We start from the raw sequence: 20,814 nt of genomic DNA, 5'->3' as shown, positions 1-20,814 counted from the left end.
CACAGAACACCTTCTGAGGTCTTCAAAAAAAGTTTTGCTCATTAAACAATACCTGCAGCGCTTTATTCGGCCCTATGCATACAGCTCCTAACAATAACCCAGAGAAGCTCAACTGAAAGGAAAATTCATTAAATCACTGAATAAATAAATCCAAAAAAAAAAAAAGATGAAAGCCGACAGCGCTTTGTGCCGAAGAGAGAAAAATCAAAGCGAAGATAAAGTCCCGTGAAACCAAGCCAATGGAGCAATAGCAACGCAAGATATGCTCATGTGTCCCCCATCAAATCCACCACCCACCCCCTCAACCCCATCCCCTTTCTCAGCACCACTACTGCAGAAACAGAAAAGCAAAAATATAGAACGTGAAACCTTCCCAGACAGGCACAAAGCACGAATAAATACTTTCCATTACCCAAAATTCCTCACGGGTCACTGAGTCAGAAAAATCATTTCTGACCCGTAATTGTACGAGGAGCACAATCGCACTCAAAGGCCAGCTAAAGCATTATCGCAATGCAGCAAGTGGAATCCCACCACCACCCCCCTACTGATTATATTTTTATAATAAAAAAAAGAACCCTTTTTTACAGCATCTGTGTGTTTTTTCAGTCCAGAAGGCTGTGATTCACATGGCTGCTCAATCAATCAAATGAAATTAATATAACGCTCTCAAAAACTAAAAAAAAACCCCTTGTGTTTCTCACGCTGGGAACATAATGATTTAAACACTCGTGTGATTTTTCCATCTCAGCCAGAGGCATCGCTCATGGTTCATCACTCAGCAAGAGTGTGAGTGTGTGTGTGTGTGTGTGTGTGTGTGTGTGTGGAGGGGTTATGTTCTAACCTGCAGCCATGTCCAATCATCCCTTCCCACACTTCAGACATTATTAAGTGTATTATTTTCTCCTTCATTTACATCCCATGGAGACTATAATTAAACTAAAAGGCCAAGTTATGTCTAATGTGTTGTCATGATTAGTATTGCATTCGTTGACCATATAAGGGCATGCTGTAGGTGTTGTGTGTCACTATGCTCACAATGTAATCTATGTCGCTTTGTTGATCATGAATGAGGTTCTTGTCCTCCGTCTCTTCAGACCGTCTCCTATATCTCATTATTTATTGCCCCTTCACCCAAAGCCAGTGCTGGTAAAGTCCACCAAGTGTTTTTATTTCTCTCTAAAGCGTTCTGAACAAAATCAGTCTGGCCTTGACGTCTGTAGTATATGTAGTGCTTTTTACTCTGCAAACATTTATCTCTATATCTCACAATGTAAACAGCTTTAGAAAAATGTCCCAATGAAATGTTCAGCAGAAAGAAAGAGAAAAAAAAAGAAAGATAAAAGCAATTCATGGGCCGCACAGTAGACCGAGACGGTTTCTTAATAACAAAAAAAAGTGTAAAACGGACCGGAGAGTATTTGCTCCAATTTGCTCTGCAAGACCGAACTCAGGCACACTAACTGAGAATATTCCACTCGTTCATTTTCTTTGCTCATATCTATATATTTTTTTAGAAAAGTATCATTTCTATGGAAAGTGAACTGACCTTAGTGTTATAGGAAGAGGTGCGTTAAAGGTTTAACTTTCCAAAAACGTGCAACTTCAATTTAAACTTACACCAAATTTACTTTAAAAGACAATCACAACAAGAAGTTCAATAATGTGTAAAATAAAATGCTGTTTGGTTTCATAAGGTCTTATTACTATTTTTACTAAGCACTCTTTAAAAAATTCTAATTATCACCTACCTACCTACATTATCTATCGAGCATCAACAGCATGAACTTCTTCAGCAGTTTGAGCTACAGAAGCTCGTCTGTTGGATCGGAACCACACGGATCAGCCTTCGCTCCTCACGTGCATCAATGATCCTCGTTCCCCACGACCCTGTCGCCGGTTCACCACTGTTCCTTCCTTGGAGCACTTTTGATAGACACTGACCACTGCAGACCAGAAACATCTCACAAGAGCTGCAGTTTTGGAGATGCTCTGACCCAGACGTCTAGATGTCACAATTTGTCAAACTCTCAAATCCTTACGTCCATTTTTCCTGCTTCTAACATCAACTATGAGCACAAAATGTTCACCTGCTGCCTAATAAATAAATCCACCCACTAACAGGTGCCATGATGAAGAGATCATCAGTGTTGTTCACTTCACCACTCAGAGTGTTAGAATGTTACAATGTTATGTCTGATCAGTGTATATTTAAAACAAATACATACAACATTTGGGTAAGAAAGAAACAATAGAAAACCTGGTTTTATTTGGATATATAAACTTTTATAATTGTGACTGTGTTTAAAATGAACCAATCACAATAATAGTGTGGTTCAGTAGTATTTTTTTAGACACCTGTCATTGCTTGCCATCACATTGTAGAAAAATAAAGAACATAAAAAAAACATATCAGGAAGGCTGCCAAAAGTCCACGTGTGCCTCAACACTGTTCACATGTTGAGAAGCTGAAAAAGGCGGCGACGTCCAAAACACCAAATCGAGTAGCAAAGTGTTTTACGGTAGGATGAGACCAGAATCCAAAATCATGTCCAAAACAATAAAGTTCATCAACTAGAGAACATCATATTCATAGTAAAACACTGTGGTGGAGCATCATGGTGCTTCCTTTCAGCTGGGACCGCAGAGGGCATCATGGGAAATCAATCTATTTTGGCACATAACCTGAAATGAGGACAAATGTAACTTTCCAGCATGATAAAAAAAACAAAAAAGCACAAATCCAAGTCAAGGAAAGACCAGCTTCAGAAAAGAAAATCAACAAATGAAGTCAAGATCTTCTGTAAATCATATCAAAAACCTGTGTAGAGTAGATTCTTGTTCACTCTGATAGATGGAGAGTATTTCTGTAAGGAAGACTGATGGATTATCAGCAGAAATGCTTTAAGACAGGATTAGTTATAGAGTCAGATCGTTTATGACGTTTGGAAGACGTCCTTATCCAGAGGAACTAACAATTATCATTTATACAACTGAACAATAGAGGTTTGAGGGCCTTGCTCAGGAAGCCCAGCAGAGAGCTTGATGATACTGGGATTTGAGAGCACAACCTTCTCGTCCAAAGACCAACACCTTAAAAACAGAGCTTCCACTTCCTGAGGTTAAACACTGCCTGAAATTCTATCTCTGTCCACTAGACAGTGAACATCTGGTTCCTCAACTGTAAAAACAGCACAATTATCAGTGAGTTTAGAGACACCAAAGGTGAATCAAGTCTCCTAGTTATGATGTTTATCTGGATCACTGATCTTCACTGAAAATGCCAGCGCCTTATACCGAGGTCACAGAATATTAAAACCCTTTAAACGTGTCTTGAAGTAAACAACCCTCTGTTTGCTTTTTCAAATTTTCATTTCTGATGCTACATTCAGTGACGGATCTTAAATCGGGCTGCTAAAAGAGAGGTAGCATTGAGTGCTTCCAGTTTTGAAGGGCACTCATTTATTAATTTATTATAATAATGTATAAAAAATAAAAATAAAACCAAGGAAAAGCATTTAGCAAATTAAAGTTCTTTGCTTTCGTGATGAACACGAGTATGTCTTTATCTCTAAATGCACAAACATCTTATAAACATGTCAGAGGAAAGATTTCACTGCAACTGACAAGAAAGTGCACATTTATTTATAAGGAGTTCAGAATCATATGATTTTATCACTTATTCGGGACTGCAAGAAAACCTGCTGCTCAAAACCCCCAGAGGAACTTCACAATGCATACAGTATAGTGTACACAGCATTTCAAATCAAGTCAAATTGTGTTTTTGGGCAAATTCTACTGAAAAGTATAAAAAAAATGCTTGACAACTGTTTTGAACTGTTTCTTCACCATGTCCAGCTTTTCTCGAAAAGTCCATCTTGTAAATGTCTCTGTAAGTTTATCTGCGACTAATCAGATTCTTCTTTTCTGTTGGCTACTGAAAAAACAGCTTTTAAATCCACACAAATATATTTCAGCTTGTACAGTTTGCTACAGATGCGGCTGGCAAACTCTGACTAGTGCACCGCCGACCCCACAAGAAAACAGCCGTGATTGGACGTGATGTGAATAGACGCCTGCTAGATGGCCCCGGTGTAACCAGTTTAAAATGTGATTGGTTAAAGCAAGAGTTTCAAGCAAAATGTGCTTTACGCTGCTGATTCTGAAGACCTCATGGCAGATTCCTTTGACCCCAAACACACATGATGTGACGGCTGAAATCTGATTGGCTAGAAAGAGCACTCAAGAGAAAAGTTATGAAATAAAGAGAACAGACATTCAAAAAAAATTATATATTTATATATATATACACATGAAAATATATTAAAATGTAAATGAGTGATATATATATATATATATATATATATATATATATATATATATATATATATATATATATATATATATATATATATATATATATATATGATTTTATTTATTTTTGAATAAAGACTTCTCTGTCATTTTTTTTTCCTGCAAAATAAAGAATAAAAAAATGTAAAAACGATTAAATAAATAATAAATAAATAAAATGGCAGGCGGGCTTTTAATTACCGGAAGCGATTCTTTTTAACCCCCGATAACTAGCCAATAGAAGCGCAGAATCCTGAGTTTTAGCCAATCAGATCAGTTTTGGGGCGGGCTTTGAATTCAGCGCGGTCACCAAGGCGAAATGACATCATTAAGAGACTGGCGGTTTATTTTTTTATCTTTCACACGCGGTAGAAGTTTAGAGCTGTAATTCTCTTTCACACTTTTAAATCGTATTTAACTAATAATTCATCCCATGCAGTTATTTGCTGGTCAGCTGATTCATCTGTTTGTCGTATTTCCGGTTGAAACAATGCTCGCGAGGAGACTAACGGATACAAACACAACACTGAGATGTCAGGTTCGTCTATTACACACACACACACACACACACACACACACACACACACACACACACACACACACACACACACACACACACACACACACACGCTAGGATTTGACATTTAATATTTAGTTCCCCTACACAGAGTTCTGGACCCTGAGCAGCTCAGTCTCCTGACCTGGTCAGTGATTTTCACTCCAGACTTTACATCAGGGGTCTCCTGGGTTCCCTCTGGGTTCCTCTGGGTTCCTCTGGGTTCTTGAGTGTGTCAGACTTGTTCCATGTCTTGCTCTTGGTTCCATATTTTGCTCAATTTCTTGCAAAAAATTGATTTGATGTGCTCTTCTAACAATCTCCATTCTTCTAAGAAGGCTTGCTGCCAGATGTTGTATTTTGTTGTTGGGATTGAGCTCCTTCATCTACCAAAGCCAAGAGATCAGGTACAGATGTCCAGCAGGAAGACCTCGCACAATGTCTGGGTTCCAGTTCATCCAAAAGGTGTTCAGTGAGGTCGAGGTTTTCTACATCATCACTAATATCCTGGTTCTGGTCCTCCTGTTTGTGATTAGTGACACCGTGAGCATTTTTTTAAAATGGACATTGTCCCAATGCAGCTTTACAGAGAGAAATAGGTTATAAAATATACATGTATTTGTTAATAATTATAAGTTTAAACTTTCTAAGTGGTGATGTTTCTTGAGTTTTAATCCTGGTGCCAACGAATCTCCATTGAGCTCCTAGGCTGAAGATAATGAGTTTAAGGGGAAATTGTATTCAGATCAAGTTTTTTGAGAAGTGAACTCATATGTTGGTGCTTTGGTCAGGTTTATAATGCAGATTGAAGAGGTGGACATGATGTTACACTGCTCTGTCCACTGGAGCTGATTAAGGAAAGGTGCTTCTTTATTCTTCTCACGTGTATTTTTTCAACAGCACAGGAAAATTCTTTCTTTGTATATCCCAGTGTTGGTTGGAAGATGTGGTCTGAGCATCAGCTGTGATCCAGCGCCCCTGCTTGAGGGTCCTGAGAGTGGCAGCTTGGCAGTACCGGGGCTTAAACCACCAACCTTTCGATCAGTAACCCGGATCTTTAACCACTGAGCTACTACCTCCTGTGGTTAATTAATAATGAGCTGCAGATTGATTGCTGTATACCAGAGAACTCTATTGATCTGTATAGTGCAGTACAGCAGAGGAGCACAGAACAGAATTATTATAGTGCTCTGGAACCATTGATCTGTCAGCTGGTTAACATTTTGTCATTTCAGCTTATTATGTTGTTTCAGTGTTCAGTACTGTAAGGAAGTGTAAAAGTTTTGCTCCATATGTGGACAAAACCTAAACATTACACCCAGGTATGGACGTGTTCTCCCCCAAACCTGCCGCAAAGTTACAAACACGCTACGAGACCCAAACCTGTTCCATCATGACCATTAGAGGTCAGTTTTACAGGTAGCGAATAACCGGGTTGGACCGCACTTACCAGTAACTAATTAATCCACCAATAGTTTTTAAGATAAAAAGCCAAACAACGACTGGATTTGTGTGAAATGATGATGCTTTAAAATAAGATTCCATTTGTAACATTAATAGAAAGTAATGCTTTAGAAGTATTGTTTTTGTTAATGTCAACATTTACTTATTTAGGTAAATTTATATTTTATCTGTTAACTTTAGTCAGTGCTCTGAACTGCTTATGAAGTAACATGAACGAGGTGCAGCGCGTCACCTGAAGTGTCAAAACAAACTGCGCGTGGCTTCAGGGATTCGCCTCTTGTGGACGTTTTCAGCCGATCCAGCGCAGACGCAACCTGGAAAAACTATCGGTATGGATTTTTGCCGATAGTTCCAGCAATTAACTATCGATGCAGATTAACCGATGAATCGGTCGACCTCTTATGACATTGACCCTGTACATAAAGTGAGCTGCTTGAAAATGTGGTGTGTGAAGATTAGAGTGGAAGAACTCGAGTGTCCTGCACAAAGCTCTGATTTCAACCCCACTGAACACCATTGAGATAAATTGGAGCTTCACTCCAGAACTTTTAATTTTTTAATAAAGAAGATTAACTTTTTTTTGAGCTCTTGTGGGTCAATGATCCCAACAGCCACACCTCGAAATCTATCCTGGAGCCTTTCTGGAAAAAAAAGGAGGTTTTCTAAGAATGAAAAGGGGACTAGATCTGGAATGTGAAAAACCTTTTATGTTAGGTTTATGTTTGTAAAGTCATTATTAATGTGTGCGTATTTTCTCCTGCAGGTCACGTCATAGACTAAAGAAGTCATTATGTACAGTAACCGTGGCGTATCCGAGACGTCCTCGACGAGCGGCAGCAGCAGTATAACAGGTCTCCTGTCTGCGCTGTGTGACCGCAGCCTATCCGGAGTGTCATGGAAACGCGCTCTTTTGGAAGCGTGTCCCGCGTGGCGCTCCAGCGCGCCCTCCGGAGACGCGCCTATGCCACGCTGCTTTCCAAACTTTTCCAGGACGCCGCATCCAAACCCTCGTCTTCGCCAGCTTTAGCCAACACGCCCTCTTACAACAAAATGCTCATGATCTCCTTCGACCTGCGCGTCGCGGGCCGCATCGAGGACGCGGAGAGGCTCGAAGGTCTGTTGGGACGACTGCGGGACGCGGGCCAATCCTGCGGTCTGACGGAGCTGGACTCCGTGTTGGAGCTCTTGGCACAGCTGGCAGGTTCTGAACCTCCCGCCGTCCCCTCCTTCAGCAGGGACTGCATGCGGCGCGAGCGGCCCGTGCTGCGCAGAACGCCGCTCCCGGGTTACCTCAGCAATGAGCTACAGAGGCTGGAGAGCAGGACCTGGGCTCTAGTGTGTGAGGAGGAATGGGGAGCATTTGGGGGTGTTTATAGGACCCTCAGCATCTTGGACGCTCCACCAGGGACCGGATTGTTTGGTTTGGAGAGGAGACCAGAAGGAGAGGAGAGGTTCGAGAGAGACACCAGGCTGTCCCTGTTTGGAGCACTGCAGCACTCGCGGACTGAAGATTTGGACGTTCGCCTGGACTTGCCTCCGATGCCTGGGAACGCCGAGGTCACGGGACTCAGTATTCGGGTGAGACTCGGCAGCTTTGGTGCTGTGTGCTTATTTTTTTAAATCGATACTGGATAAAAAAAAAACACAAATAAAAACAGATGTATTATTCATACATAAAAAAACTACTGAACCATGAAAATGTGCTACATGAAATAAGTATGAATATATTAATAAATATTGAGGAAAATAAGACATGCATTCAAGCGGTAACAAAAACAACAAATATGAATTAAAAAAGTTTTAAACGCTCTCCGTGCAGCGAGCAGCACGTGGCGTTAGTGATTCGCCTCTAGAGGCCGCTCTCGTACTGTATAATGACCAACAGTATGGCTTTCTGCCGATATTCCTGCGATGCTGATCAATCGGCAAAACCGATGAATCAATTGACCTCTACTGATGTCACCTGGGGATGTTGCATTTAAGAGCGGGAAAAAATACACCGCAAACATAAGTGACAACAATCAGGATTTAATGTTAGCTAGAATAAAAAAAAGCAAGAGCTTTTCATTCGACCCTACAGATCTTCTAGTCTTCAGGTGTTAAATCCTGCAGACAGTAAACTTCCAAAATGCACTTTGTCTGAGAGAGTAGACGCAGATTGGATAGTTAATTACGCTAAGTGTTGGTTTTACTACGAAAGCCCACGCATCAGAGGCTGCTCTGTTTAATTCGAGGGTACAGATGATGATGATGAAGCCGGACAGACTGAAGCACGAAAGTTTAGTTCATTTTTAGAGCACTTGGACAAGGTCTTAAAGCAGCTTTATAGAGAGAAAGCGTCATAAAAGCAAACGTTGTTCCTTATAATTATACGTTTGTTCCTAATGAGTGAGCCAGTGGCGACTGTGGTGAAGAAACAACTCCCTGAGATAACAAGAAACCTTGAGAGGAACCAGACTGAAAGGGGAACCTGTCCTCAACACCGAATGTCCATTCATTATAGTTCCATCACTGTGAAGTGATGGACGCTTACATGTGGAACTGTTCATGATCCTGATCCGTTTTAGCAGACTGTTGATATTAATCACAATCCAAATTCATTCTCAAAATTCTTGCGTTGCTCAGTAATTTCACGGCCTGCTGCGTGGTCTTACTGACTGTGGAAATAAATCCCATTAGCACCACTATGAACAAGTATTTGAATGGCATTGTGGGACATATAAGAAAGGTAAAAATGGTTTATATTTGTACGTTTTCTTCGCTTATCCCAGTGATGTTAGGAAGCTGGGGTCAGAGAACAGGGTCAGCCGTGATACAGCGCCCCTGGAGCACAGAGGGTTAAGGGCCTAATGAGTTCAAATCTCACCACCACTAAGCTGCCACTGCTCAGCTGCACAGTATGAATGAGATAATTGTTGAATGAATTGTATGAATGAGAAAAAAGCCAGTCTGGAGAAGGGCGTCTGCCAAATGTCGTAAAAGTTACATTTTTACACCATTTACAAATTATGAAGGTATTTTCCTGTTTTTTTTCTTCACTTCGTGTTTAATTGATGAATCCGATTCACAAAGGCTGAATAATCTGGTGCTTTTTTGCTAGTTTGTGATTTTAACCCCTCATCCTTAAATGACTTTGAAAAAGAAGATTCAAGTCTTTGCTGTACTCACTGTGTATAAACTGAAATTCAGTACTCCCTCGCGACTTTTCCTGCCATTTAAAAGCAATAAAAGCACTATTTCTGCATCCAGGTTCCTCAGTGTTTGGATCAGTCTGAGGATGAAGGATTCCAGTCTGCCTCGAATCTGACTCCCGACTCGCAGTCTGAGCAGAGCCCCAGCCCCGAGCCTGACGTGTGGGAGGCCTTGCGCACGTTCGTACCTGCGAGACGTCGCTGCTGGGAGAATGTTGGCTGGTAAGAGCGAGAATAACGTCTGCGAATAACCCGAGCAGGATTTATGTGTCTATCAGACCTCCATCTCTAAGGACCTCTTTTTTTTTTCCTGTACTGTCTGAATTGTACATGTATATCCAGCTCAGATCAGACATGTACATCCTCCAGAAAGCTGCATGAGACGTCCTTAATATAAAGTGAGCGAGTATAGGGAGCAGTTTGTGTGTGTACGGTCAGGTTGGAAGATTTAAGGATCGTTGAAGGATTCTAGAAAGGGAAAGGGGGAAATATAGAAAGGCATAGAAAGACACAGTGTGCATGAAAAGTAACTGAAAGACTAGAAAGAATTTGTGATGTTAGGAATTTGGGATCACAGTGCAGGGTTTGTGCACAGTACAGCACCCCTAGAACGTAGAGGGTTTAGGGCCTTGCTCAAGGACCCAAGAGTGGCTGCTTTGGGATACTGAGCAGTGAACTCGAAGATTTAAAATAAAAAATCCTGCAGGGCATTGTTTAAGTTTTGAGTCACATTCAGGATCCAAAAGTCCAAAATTATTTGTGTAAAATGTAAATTAAAACAAAATGCAATGATTATATATCATTTTAAGGGGGAAATAAAGGGGTAATTTAAAATGTAATGGCTGCAACAGGTCCCGAAAAAGTTGGGACAGGCCCATGTTTGCCTGTGTAGCATCACATCTTCTGTTCATGTACATCTGCGACCTGAGGAGACCAGGTGCTGGGAGAGGAATGTTGTCCCATATGTATGATTCAGGATTCTAACTGCCCAACAGTTCTGGGTGTCCTTTGTTGTGTTTTTCGTTTCATGATTTTTTTTTTTAAATGAAGAAAGGTCTAGGCTGCAGATAGGCTAGAGAAGAACCCTGCAATTAAGTCATGCTCTTGTTATAGATGCAGTATGCCGTTAGCATTGTCTTGCTCAAACATACAAGACTTCTGATAAATAAATAAATTTTCTGGACAGAAGCATTTGTTTCTATAAAACCTGTAGATAACATTCAGCATTAATGGAACCGTTTCAAATCTGCAAGCTGCCCGTTCCAGATGGTCCCTCTCCTCTTTAGTCCGGAGGACATGGTGTCCATGGTTGATGAGTAATGCATCTGTTTTGCAATTTAATGTTGAGTTACATTATTCAGAAATTTTGCCACATAAGCCCCACCTATGTTCACTTCACTTTTTATACTTTTTATATATTATTTTACTGACCAGTTGTCAATTAATCGAATTAGTTGCAAAATGTTTCTCCAGAAGGTGTTTTTTTTTTACTTTTTTTTTTAATATAAATTTAACAGACTTTTGTTGCCCTGTCGCAACTTTTTTTTTAGACCTGTTGCTGTTCTTATTTTTCCTTAAAAATGGTACATTTCCTTAAAGATTGGATATGTTTTCTATGCTTTATTGGGAGAAAAATTTGGGTTTAGAGGATTCAATTATCAGATTCTGTTTTTATTTGCATTCTACACCGAGTCCCAACTTTTTAGCAATTGGGGGTGTACTTCACATTTAATATCAAGTGCCGTATATTCAACGCACATGGTGTCTTCATTTGTAAATAAAGGGTGCACAAACTTTTGCTACATTATGCATACGGTGCTCCTCCTATCGTCTGCATGGAGCAATGCAGTTTATCTAGAATGTACTCTCGGGTGTAAATGATGTTTTTATTACGGTGTTCAGCAGACACTTTATCAAAAACACACCGTCGCGGCAGATCACGAGGTCGGGGACTAAGAGCGCCATCAGGGACAATTTTTGCGAAAACAAATCGATTTTCTGTATATCATTGCCATTAAGAGTAAACAAATAAAGAAACTGCAGCCAAACAGCTGGCAAATTGAGACTAATAACTCCATTATTACGAAAGAATTTTCCACAACACAGTTTAAACAGAGGAATAAGCCGTGAGCAACCATGCTTCAGCTAACGAAAGACTCGTTTCTTCTGATTGAATTCTTTTTTTTTTTACGTTTTTAACAGAAGAAAACACCTTTACAGAGTTAAAGAGGTTATAAAGTTGGACTGTATAAGTTTAGTGTCTATAAGTGCGGTCCTTATCAGTTTATCCCTAATGAGTGATCTAGTGGTGACTGTGGTGAAGGAAAACCTCCCTAAAATGGCATGATGAAGAAACCTTGAGAGGATCCAGACTCGAAAAGGGAACCTCATCCTCATCAGTGAATCTATGTTCATTACAGTTCCATCATTATTGAGGTGAACTGTTCAGTGATAGGTGCTTGGATGTGGAGCTGTTCATGGTCCTGATCCATTGTAGCGGTCTGGTGTTATTATTACAGCCCAAATCCATCCTCAAAGTTCTTGTGTTGCTCAGTAGCTTCATGGAGCTTTAGGCTGGTATGGTGGAATCATCCTCAGCTGCACAGTGTGTCTCCAATTGAAGAGACCCCCATCTAGTGGTTGGGATGAATAGGGCTCCACAGAGAGTTCTATTAACATCTAATAACATCTACTCCTGGCATTCAGGCTTTTTTTTTCTTTCTTCGATTTAGCCATGCTCTCAGCTCTCTCTGCCAATGTCCTTTTATGGACATAAGTGGGCGTGGCTACATGCATATAAGCAGGGAATCCATTTTTTTGTCTATTAGGGTGGAATATTTTCTTTCAGTAGTTACTGAAAATGAATTTCAGAATCAGAACACTTGATTAATTCCACAGGGAAATTTATAAGTTGCTCACAGTAAAATAAAATATAAGAAATATAAAGCTAAGTCTACTTTATTAAGTTTAAAATGTAAAATTATTCATATTAAGGTATAAATTACGTGTAGGTGCTGTACAATCAATTAACTTTCCAATCTTGTTGAAATTCACTGTACGAAATGTGTAGCAGCAGTGAATTTCATTAAATTTTAGTCCATTAGTTTTTAGCTTGAAGGTTTCGTTACTTTTAAAATGTGCATTTTAATAAAATGATCTCAGGACCTGCAGGATGTTCGATCACTTTAACCGGTGGTCACTGGACCTTTGTGCGTTTCTCAAGTAGTTGTATTTGTTATGCCGATTTATTGTCCATTTTTAGGGCTTTAAACACTTCACACATTTGGATATAGTTTTTTATTCAGTGAATAATCTATACCACTGTATTGTAATAGTTTCTGTTATTTACAGAATTTGCATATTGCTGAAAGATAAAGTATAGATTAGAAAAGACTGTAGATTCCAAATTAAACCGTATTCACATGTTCAGAAATGTGGAAATTCTGTAAATCACAGTAAACTCTGACCATAACAGAACAGGCCATAAACGTCACATTTTTCAAATCAGACTGCTCCTTAATGGCTTGGTAGATTACGGGAACGAAACACGAGCGTGTTGACCTTCTCTGGGGTCACAATATTACCAGTTGTACTGAACATACTTTCTGAAGCAGTACTTTTTGCATAAACGCACATGTACTTTTTTTTTTTTGCGCATATGGACATTAAAGGAAACCTGGATTCATCTTGCCACCACAGCAAAGAAACTTCTGAGGTATCTGGTGCCTCCTGTAGGTACCGTGTCAGTTCAGCATCAGCTTTTTTTGGTGCTTTTTTGGTGCTTTGATCATCTTCTGCCACTTATTTTTACAGTGAATTTCCCACCTTTCTCCACTCCACCTTCTGTCATCCCAAGGGGGTTAAGATGGGTGGTCTTTCTCAGGGCTCTTGAGGTTTAGCTGGTCGACTTCTGATGAGGAACAGCACACATTTTTGTCTTGATATTTTCCGTAAGAATTCTGTCCTCGGGGTCAAGGGTTCCCCTTTTAAAAGGTTCAGAACGAGCTTCGTGGAAGACTCTGTCGCATACTTTTCCCCTGATAAAACATCAGTGAAATCAGCCAGACGTTTCAGTGCCGCATTGATGGACTCGAGGACGGATACATCCTGCCAGGTCGGGTTCAGGCGCCCGTGTTTTCTGTCATCAATCAAGACACGTCTGATTGCAGGTAGTTGTTCCAGAACAATCTGCCAATCATTTTTTTATTTTTGGCTTCGTACCCCATCGGGTAGAGTACATTTTACGTTACAAAAAACAGTTTCAGCTACAAATTTGTGCTCATTTCAATAAAAAAAGGATTAATGATTGTATTACTTTACACCACATCAATTAGTTATTTTATACATGCAGACATAAATATAATAATTGTATATATACTAATAATTAATGTAGTGTAAAATAATTTAAACATTAATCCTTATTTCTAATCAAAATAATTTGCATCTGAAAATGTCATGTCTTTTTGATTGATTGATAGATAGATAGATAGATAGATAGATAGATAGATAGATAGATAGATAGATAGATAGATATTCTTCAGGTCTCTTTTCTTTATCCAGCTCATAATGAAGGCGGTTGCCAGATTTCTACAGAGTCCTCAGACTCGTTCTCACTTGCTAAAGCATTTCTGACAGCCCAAATGGAGATTATGGCCAACCCAACCAAGTTTCCCACTGCAGCCACAATATTGACTCAATTATCTGTGTGGTAACGCAGGACATTTTTTCATCTAATACCCAATCTGATAAAAATACACTTGTGTTTCTGCTAAATTATCAGCTGTGTGGTTTTCTGGGGTGAACATTGTCTCCAGATGTTTTGACTCTAGAGTCCAGTCGGCTGTGAAGCTCACGTACGGAGTCATGTTTGAGCTCGACCACACGTCTGTAGTAGCGGAATAAAAAGGAATGTGTTTTAGATCTTTGGCAATATCCTGCTTCACTCGATTGTACAAATCGCCAGTTAGGATAATGTATGTTTTTCCTGGCAAATCATGTTACTTGTCTGAAGTTCTGAATCATTTCTCCTTCGCGATGTACCATAGAACGCTGTCCGTCAGTGTGTCCATTCGATGCTGTCACGTTTCTATTTGGTTACCCGTTCGAAACCCTTGTATGGAGTATGTGTGGCTGTGGCTGCCCTGCAAACTTCAGCAAATTCAGTGGGACGATGCGTCTTTAGATGGTTTCTAAGATTTGTGGTGTTGGTGCCTTACGCTGGTATTTCTCTTTTACAGATTCCACACACTGCTGTGTCGATGTCTTTCGGCTGTCCTTTTTTTTTTAACCGGGATAAAACCACAATGCGCCTGGACAGGTGCCGTAGTTTTCTCGGCTTCGATATTAAATCCATCTTTGCTGTATTATTGCGCCAATATGGCAATATATTCTTAGCGTAACACATGCAGAGCGAGCGTGTTGGAAGTATGGTGCTGCAGGTACTACCAGCTCCCCCTTGTGGTCAATAAAAGTGCACAAAAATGGCGGTTGTCAAACAATCGCGATCGTACTGTGATTTCGTAATCGTGACAGCCTTATTCATCTAAGGTTTTTTTTTTTTTTTTCTGGGAGACTTTTCCTTCACCGCATTTTGTGTACAATACATTTCACAAGTGTAACACCAGGGTTCTGGTGAGTGAGTGTGTGTGTGTGTGTGTGTGTGTGTGTGTGTGTGTGTGTGTGTGTCTGACTATAGAAAGCTCTGTCCTGAAAAAGGTCTGATGTGCAGGAGAATGGAACACTGCACTGAATCCTTTATTCACATTATTCCCAGCTCAGTGATTAAACCATTCACAAGGTTGTGAGTTCAAATCCCGAGCTGCCCTGCTGGACCCATGAGCAAGTCCCTTAACCCCTTAACTGCTCAGTTGTAAGTCGCTCTGGAGAAGGGGCTCTGCAAACGCCATGAATGTAAATGCACTTTAACTGGAGTCGTATTTAAGTAGAGGGTTGGTACCTGAGAAGCGAGGGAACGGTGCACTTCATCCACCACAACATTTACAACTTGTTTTGCATGTTTTTCTTTTTTTTTTTCTTCAGTCCTCCAGGTCAGAAAGAGCCTCCGTATCTGACAGAAGCAGGCAGAGAGGCATTTGATCAGCTCTATCGGCTTTGGGAGGGCGAGATGAGGAACATGCTCTCGTCTCATACCCCCTCTCCTCTTCTGCCGCTTCCCCTGGACTGCCAGGCTCAGCTAGTTAAAGATCTCCTCAATGTGCTCATAGGGGTGGCTTCTGTTACTTTCCCCCTCAATGAGGTAATCACACTCTCCATTGCACACGAGAACGCTCGAATTACCCATAATGCCTTTAATCCCACAGAAACGTTTTCATCAGCGGCGCGGCATCCGAGCGAGGATTTGCGCTGATAGAAGACAAAAGTGGCGCGTGATCACGATAGACACGAGATCGCGACAAGCCGCTCCCTTTTAGCCAGCTAGCTATTATGTTCAACGTTTCTAACCGAATAGCTACAGTGTGTGTATCATCCGACCTTCTTTTTCTTATCAGTTTTTTTTTTCCGTACTCGAAAAGTGCTGCGTGTTTAATTAAAGAACTGTTCAGCCATCCATTAAAGATACAGTTCTGAAGGCAACATTGATTGATGAGGAGTCGTTTCTGCTTCCTCCAAAGCCGAGTGTCCAAGCGCGATTTCGTATCTCGAGGGTGAAACTCTCGAGGGTGTTCAATGCTTTAGTAGTTTTGTTCATTGTTTTGTTAATTTCAACAATAAATCTTTATAATTAAGTACATTTTTATTTTATCTGTTAACTTTAGTTAGTTATTTCAGTTTGAATATGAATGTTAATAAATAAATATATAATGAATATGTTGTAATCGATAATAAATAAATCTGAAAAAAAAAGTGCTCTCTCCGTGCAGCACGCAGTCTCGCGTCAAAACAAAAAACAGCGTCAGTACCGTATAATGACAGCGGACCGTCTCAGCCGTGTGGATTTTAGCAGATAGTTCAAGATATACCTTTATTCGTCCCACAGTGGGGAAATTTCTTAACGTTCCATCAACCAACTACCGAATAATCGGTGAATCGGTCGACCTCTAATAGCCTGTAATGAACCAATGCCTGACTTCCGTTTGCACGAATCTCGCTTTCCTCTCTGTTCCAGTCGAGTGTTCAGTTTGACGTGCGGGCGGACGTGTGTGTGTCAGGAACGTCTCCCGAGAGCGTGTCGCGCCTGTTGGAGGAGCTGTCGCAGTACGGCACGCATTACCTTCGCCTGAGCCGCTTCTCTCTGGGCTCGGCTGATAAGAAAGGCCTGGTGTTTCAGGTAACGGTTCTCCATTCGGCGTCTGTGACCTCGGCCAAGGACGCCGCTCCGTCTGGAGTCGGACTCTTCTAATTTGCGTCTTTAAGAAAAATGCCAAATCTAATAATAGTGTTATTGTCTCGGATCGTGGCAGGCGTTTACGGGTGGCCTGAGGCGCTATCTACACTACTACAGAGCGTGTGTACTGAGCACGCCCGCCACCATCAGCCTCCTTACCATCGGCTTCCATTTCCGCAAGCTCGGCCGACAGCTGAGGTAGGAGCGCCGCTGTAGTACAGCATCACACATTTAATTAAGAGAACACCGGGGTATGAGGGGTACGCTGTGGTCTGTATGAACCTGTAAATAAGTGTGTGTGTGTGTGTGTGTGTGTGTGTGTGTGTGTGTGTGTGTGTGTGTGTGTGTGTGTTTTAGGTACCTTGGCGAGCTGTGCTGTGTGGACGGTGCTGCCAGTACACGTCAGGCTACATTCCCTGTAGTAAGTAACATCACCGTTGGGTTTGGAATCCTGTATAAGGTGCTGTTCTGTAACAGGTGCCGGTGCATTGTGTCCTCAGGGCGTAAAGCTTCTCTCCTACCTGTATAATGAAGCGCGGAGCAACTGCAGTAATGAGAACTACCCAGTGCTTCTTTCTCTACTGAAGAGCAGCTGTGAGCCTTACACAAGGTCAGTCTTTCTCTCTCTCTCTCTCTCTCTCGTATTTGCTCCTTGCTATATCTATCTGTCCATCTACTCATTTATCTGTCTGTTTATTACCTGAATCGTAAGTTTATTTATTTATTTATTTTCCCAAAACGAAGCGAAAGCCCGATTTAAACAAATTCTAAATTACGAGTCTCTAACACGTAGTCTTACTTCGAATTACTTTTCCTCCGGACCGCCCGAAAACGTACTCCGAAAGAGTTATTGATTCAGTCCGAAATGGATTTTTTCCAGAAATTATTTTCCAGGACATATGCTACATCAAGTTAATGGGGAAACGCCGAGGCCGACGGGGTTGGGGGTAATCTAGTGCTGCGCTCGGCGTACGCGGCGAGATTCGACTGAAATAATGGCGTCGCCTCGGGCTCGCGTAGCAGACGCACGTCCCGACACCTCAACGCGATGGTCTCGCACTCAGCGTAGACCTACAAAAAGTTTTAGAATGTTTCTGCCCTGGGTAGCTTTAAAAAAAATCATGCATGTTTGTGAAGCCTTTAAAAGACAAAGTCCTTTTTGCTCTTGGTGTTAATGACACTCTCCCCTGAGCCGGAATGGTACAATATGTCGCGGTTTCTTATCGCAAGTAATCCTGAACCCGATCAATCTGTCATGTAGGTTTGTCTCAGACTGGGTGTACAGCGGCGTCTTCAGAGATGTCTATAAAGAGTTCTTGATCCAGGTGAACGAGGACTACCTCAGCTACCGAGGTGAGCATTTCCATTCTCACACCACCGAATGCATAATGCTCTTTGCCTTTTCCCGAGACGCCGATCGAGCCTCGTTATTCGTTCTGAGCACGTCTCTTGTTTCTGTTTCTTTGTAGATAAGCATTTCTGGGTGCAGGGCTACACTCTGATCTCGCAGGATGCGGAGGAGTGCGTTCCCGTGTTCCTCCGTCACATAGCCAACGATGTTTACGTCTGCGGAAAAACCATCAACCTACTGAAAATCTGTTGCCCGCAGGTCTGGTGTTCGAGGTTAACGCACAGAAACAAGGCTGTGCTAATTCCACATCACTTACATCACTTCGATAACGATTACTGTGGATCTGGGAAAACGTTCCTGCCATAATAATTTGCCTTTTTTTTTTTTCTTCCTTTTTCTTAATTACAACAATAACCCCAAGTTTAAAAAGTTGGGGGAAAATGTCACTTAAAAACAGAACGGAATGATTTGCAATCTAATAAACCCATATTTTATTTACAATAGAAAATAGAAAATAAATGTTTACACTGAGGAAATGTACCATTTTTAGATAAAAAATAAGGTAATTTTGAATTTGATTGCTGCAGTTGGTATTAAAAAAGTTAAGGTTAGGAGAAACGCAGTTACAAAGAGAAAAGCAGTGGGCCTAAGACAGACTCTTGTGGAGCACCAAACTTTACTCCAGAGAGTATGAAAAACCATTTACATCAATTTAAAAACATTTATTTGCAGATTCTTTTTTAAAGACTCTGCCTTAAAGATAATCTTTTTATAACCACTCATCTTACTGACATGTTGCCAATTACTGTATTTTCCGGACTATAAGCCGCTACACTTTGAACCCCGCGGCTTAAACAATGAAGCAGCTAATTTATGGATTTTTGGAAGTTTTTCCCGGTTTCACAAACTTCAACCCAAAAAACTGAACCCCATAACATTAGAACAATAAAATTGTTCAGGTGAAACGGGTTCAGGTGACCCAATGAAATTCTTTATATTAAATCAGATGCGCTCCCACTGAATCGGGCCGCACCACATCATAAATATGGATGATGTTCCTCTGATGTTTGACCTGCCGTTCACTCGGACTGTCTACAGGAAATGTGAATCATTCGTCACGCTGAAAACAACCGGGCATGAAAAAACACTTCACCTGTGTTCTGAGCTGCACGGCATCGGGAGAAAAGCTTCACCGATGGTGATTTTTAAACACACGACGATGCCGAAAGATAAACTCTCGAGAGAAATAGTTGTGAAAGGAAGGAGGAAGACAGTGAACAATGACTTTCTTGGTAGGCTACTGTTTAGATACAAGCCGTGTAACAGACACTGTCTTTCATTAAAGCCTGTGTAAAGTTCATTAGTTTCAGTGTAGACACCTGCGGCTTATAGACAGGCTATATTTATGTTCAAAATAAAAATCTTTGTAAAATTCAGTGGGTGCGGCTTATATTTGGGTGCGTTTAATAGTCCGGTAATTACGGTAACCCAATTAGTTGCAAACTGTTCCTCTAGCTGTTTCTTTTTTATTTCTTTTTTAAGTAACACTTTTTTCTTTCAGCTTTCTGTTACCCGCATCGATTAAAAAATTCTCTTTGTTATCCTCAGATTAAAATATAATATGCAAGAAATGCTATGTTCTATTGTAAATTTAGTGTGAGAACCAATGGGCTCATTTAGCTCTTCCATATTCTACAACAATGAGGAGAATGGTGAGGAAAAGTGCTGTCTGCCCTCTTCCTCATACTAGAGCTCACAAACACTTCTTATTGGCCAACGTTGCTGTGATTGACAGGGGATAGAGTCACGCCGTCCCTCCATCCCTGAGAACACTCCCATTTCTGTTCTATTGGATTCCTGATCATCATTGGCTTTAGTTTTTTTTTTGGAAATGGAATCCATTTAAACCTTTCAAATTTACAATTTTGGCTAAACTCATTAGATTTTATTATATTGATTAATAGCGAAACAAAAATCACAGTTAATGCCTGTTTGACCAATTTTACATATGCAAAAGAACATTATTAAAATGAATTGTGATCTGAATCGGAGTAATCAGGATTAAGTGGCACGAGCGCCAGTGTGACTTATGATGCAGATGAAGCCGAAGTCAAGCACATTCACTTCCTGTGTCTCTGGCAGCACTATATCTGGTCGGAGGTTCCCGTGCCACGCATCGCCGTGACCTTCTCTCTGAGGGAGGTGGAGGAGATTGAGAGAGATTGTGCCGTGTATCGCGGCCGCATGGAGACCATCGCCAAGCAAAGCGCCATCAGCAGAGAGGAGCAGGTACTGCACTGGCTCTTGCTTTTAGCACCGTATTTTTTTCAGAGTCAATCTGACGCTTTTTTTTTTGGAAACTACATGTGAAATGAGGCGTATTAAAGGAAAAAGTTTTATACGGAACATCCCACAAGGCTTGGATGTCTCGGCTGATTCTCGCTGTGACTAAACGCATCGCCTCTGTGTTAAGGTGCCGCGCTGATGTGTGAGAAATGATGTATACGATCCATTAGCACATTTTTAAGCAGAATGCAGAACTTTTAAATGCTAA

The 20,814-nt window shown here is 41.0% G+C and overlaps 1 protein-coding gene across 1 annotated transcript in view; it reads left to right on the top strand.

The window, feature by feature from the left end:
* The first annotated feature begins 4,649 nt into the window (after positions 1 to 4,649).
* Positions 4,650 to 20,814, top strand: part of tubgcp6 (tubulin, gamma complex associated protein 6) — a 32,458-nt gene continuing 16,293 nt past the window's right edge. The window contains 12 exon segments of the mRNA XM_046860143.1: positions 4,650 to 4,891; positions 7,137 to 7,272; positions 7,275 to 7,951; positions 9,623 to 9,786; positions 15,604 to 15,820; positions 16,691 to 16,852; positions 16,986 to 17,107; positions 17,267 to 17,330; positions 17,410 to 17,519; positions 18,171 to 18,262; positions 18,379 to 18,518; positions 20,403 to 20,549. Of these exon segments, the coding sequence (XP_046716099.1) occupies positions 7,164 to 7,272; positions 7,275 to 7,951; positions 9,623 to 9,786; positions 15,604 to 15,820; positions 16,691 to 16,852; positions 16,986 to 17,107; positions 17,267 to 17,330; positions 17,410 to 17,519; positions 18,171 to 18,262; positions 18,379 to 18,518; positions 20,403 to 20,549 (2,004 nt within the window). The 5' untranslated portion in view covers positions 4,650 to 4,891; positions 7,137 to 7,163.

Source organism: Silurus meridionalis, chromosome 10 (genome assembly GCF_014805685.1).
Source record: "Silurus meridionalis isolate SWU-2019-XX chromosome 10, ASM1480568v1, whole genome shotgun sequence".
NCBI lineage: Eukaryota > Metazoa > Chordata > Actinopteri > Siluriformes > Siluridae > Silurus > Silurus meridionalis.
This window is presented reverse-complemented; position numbering and strand designations above follow the sequence as displayed.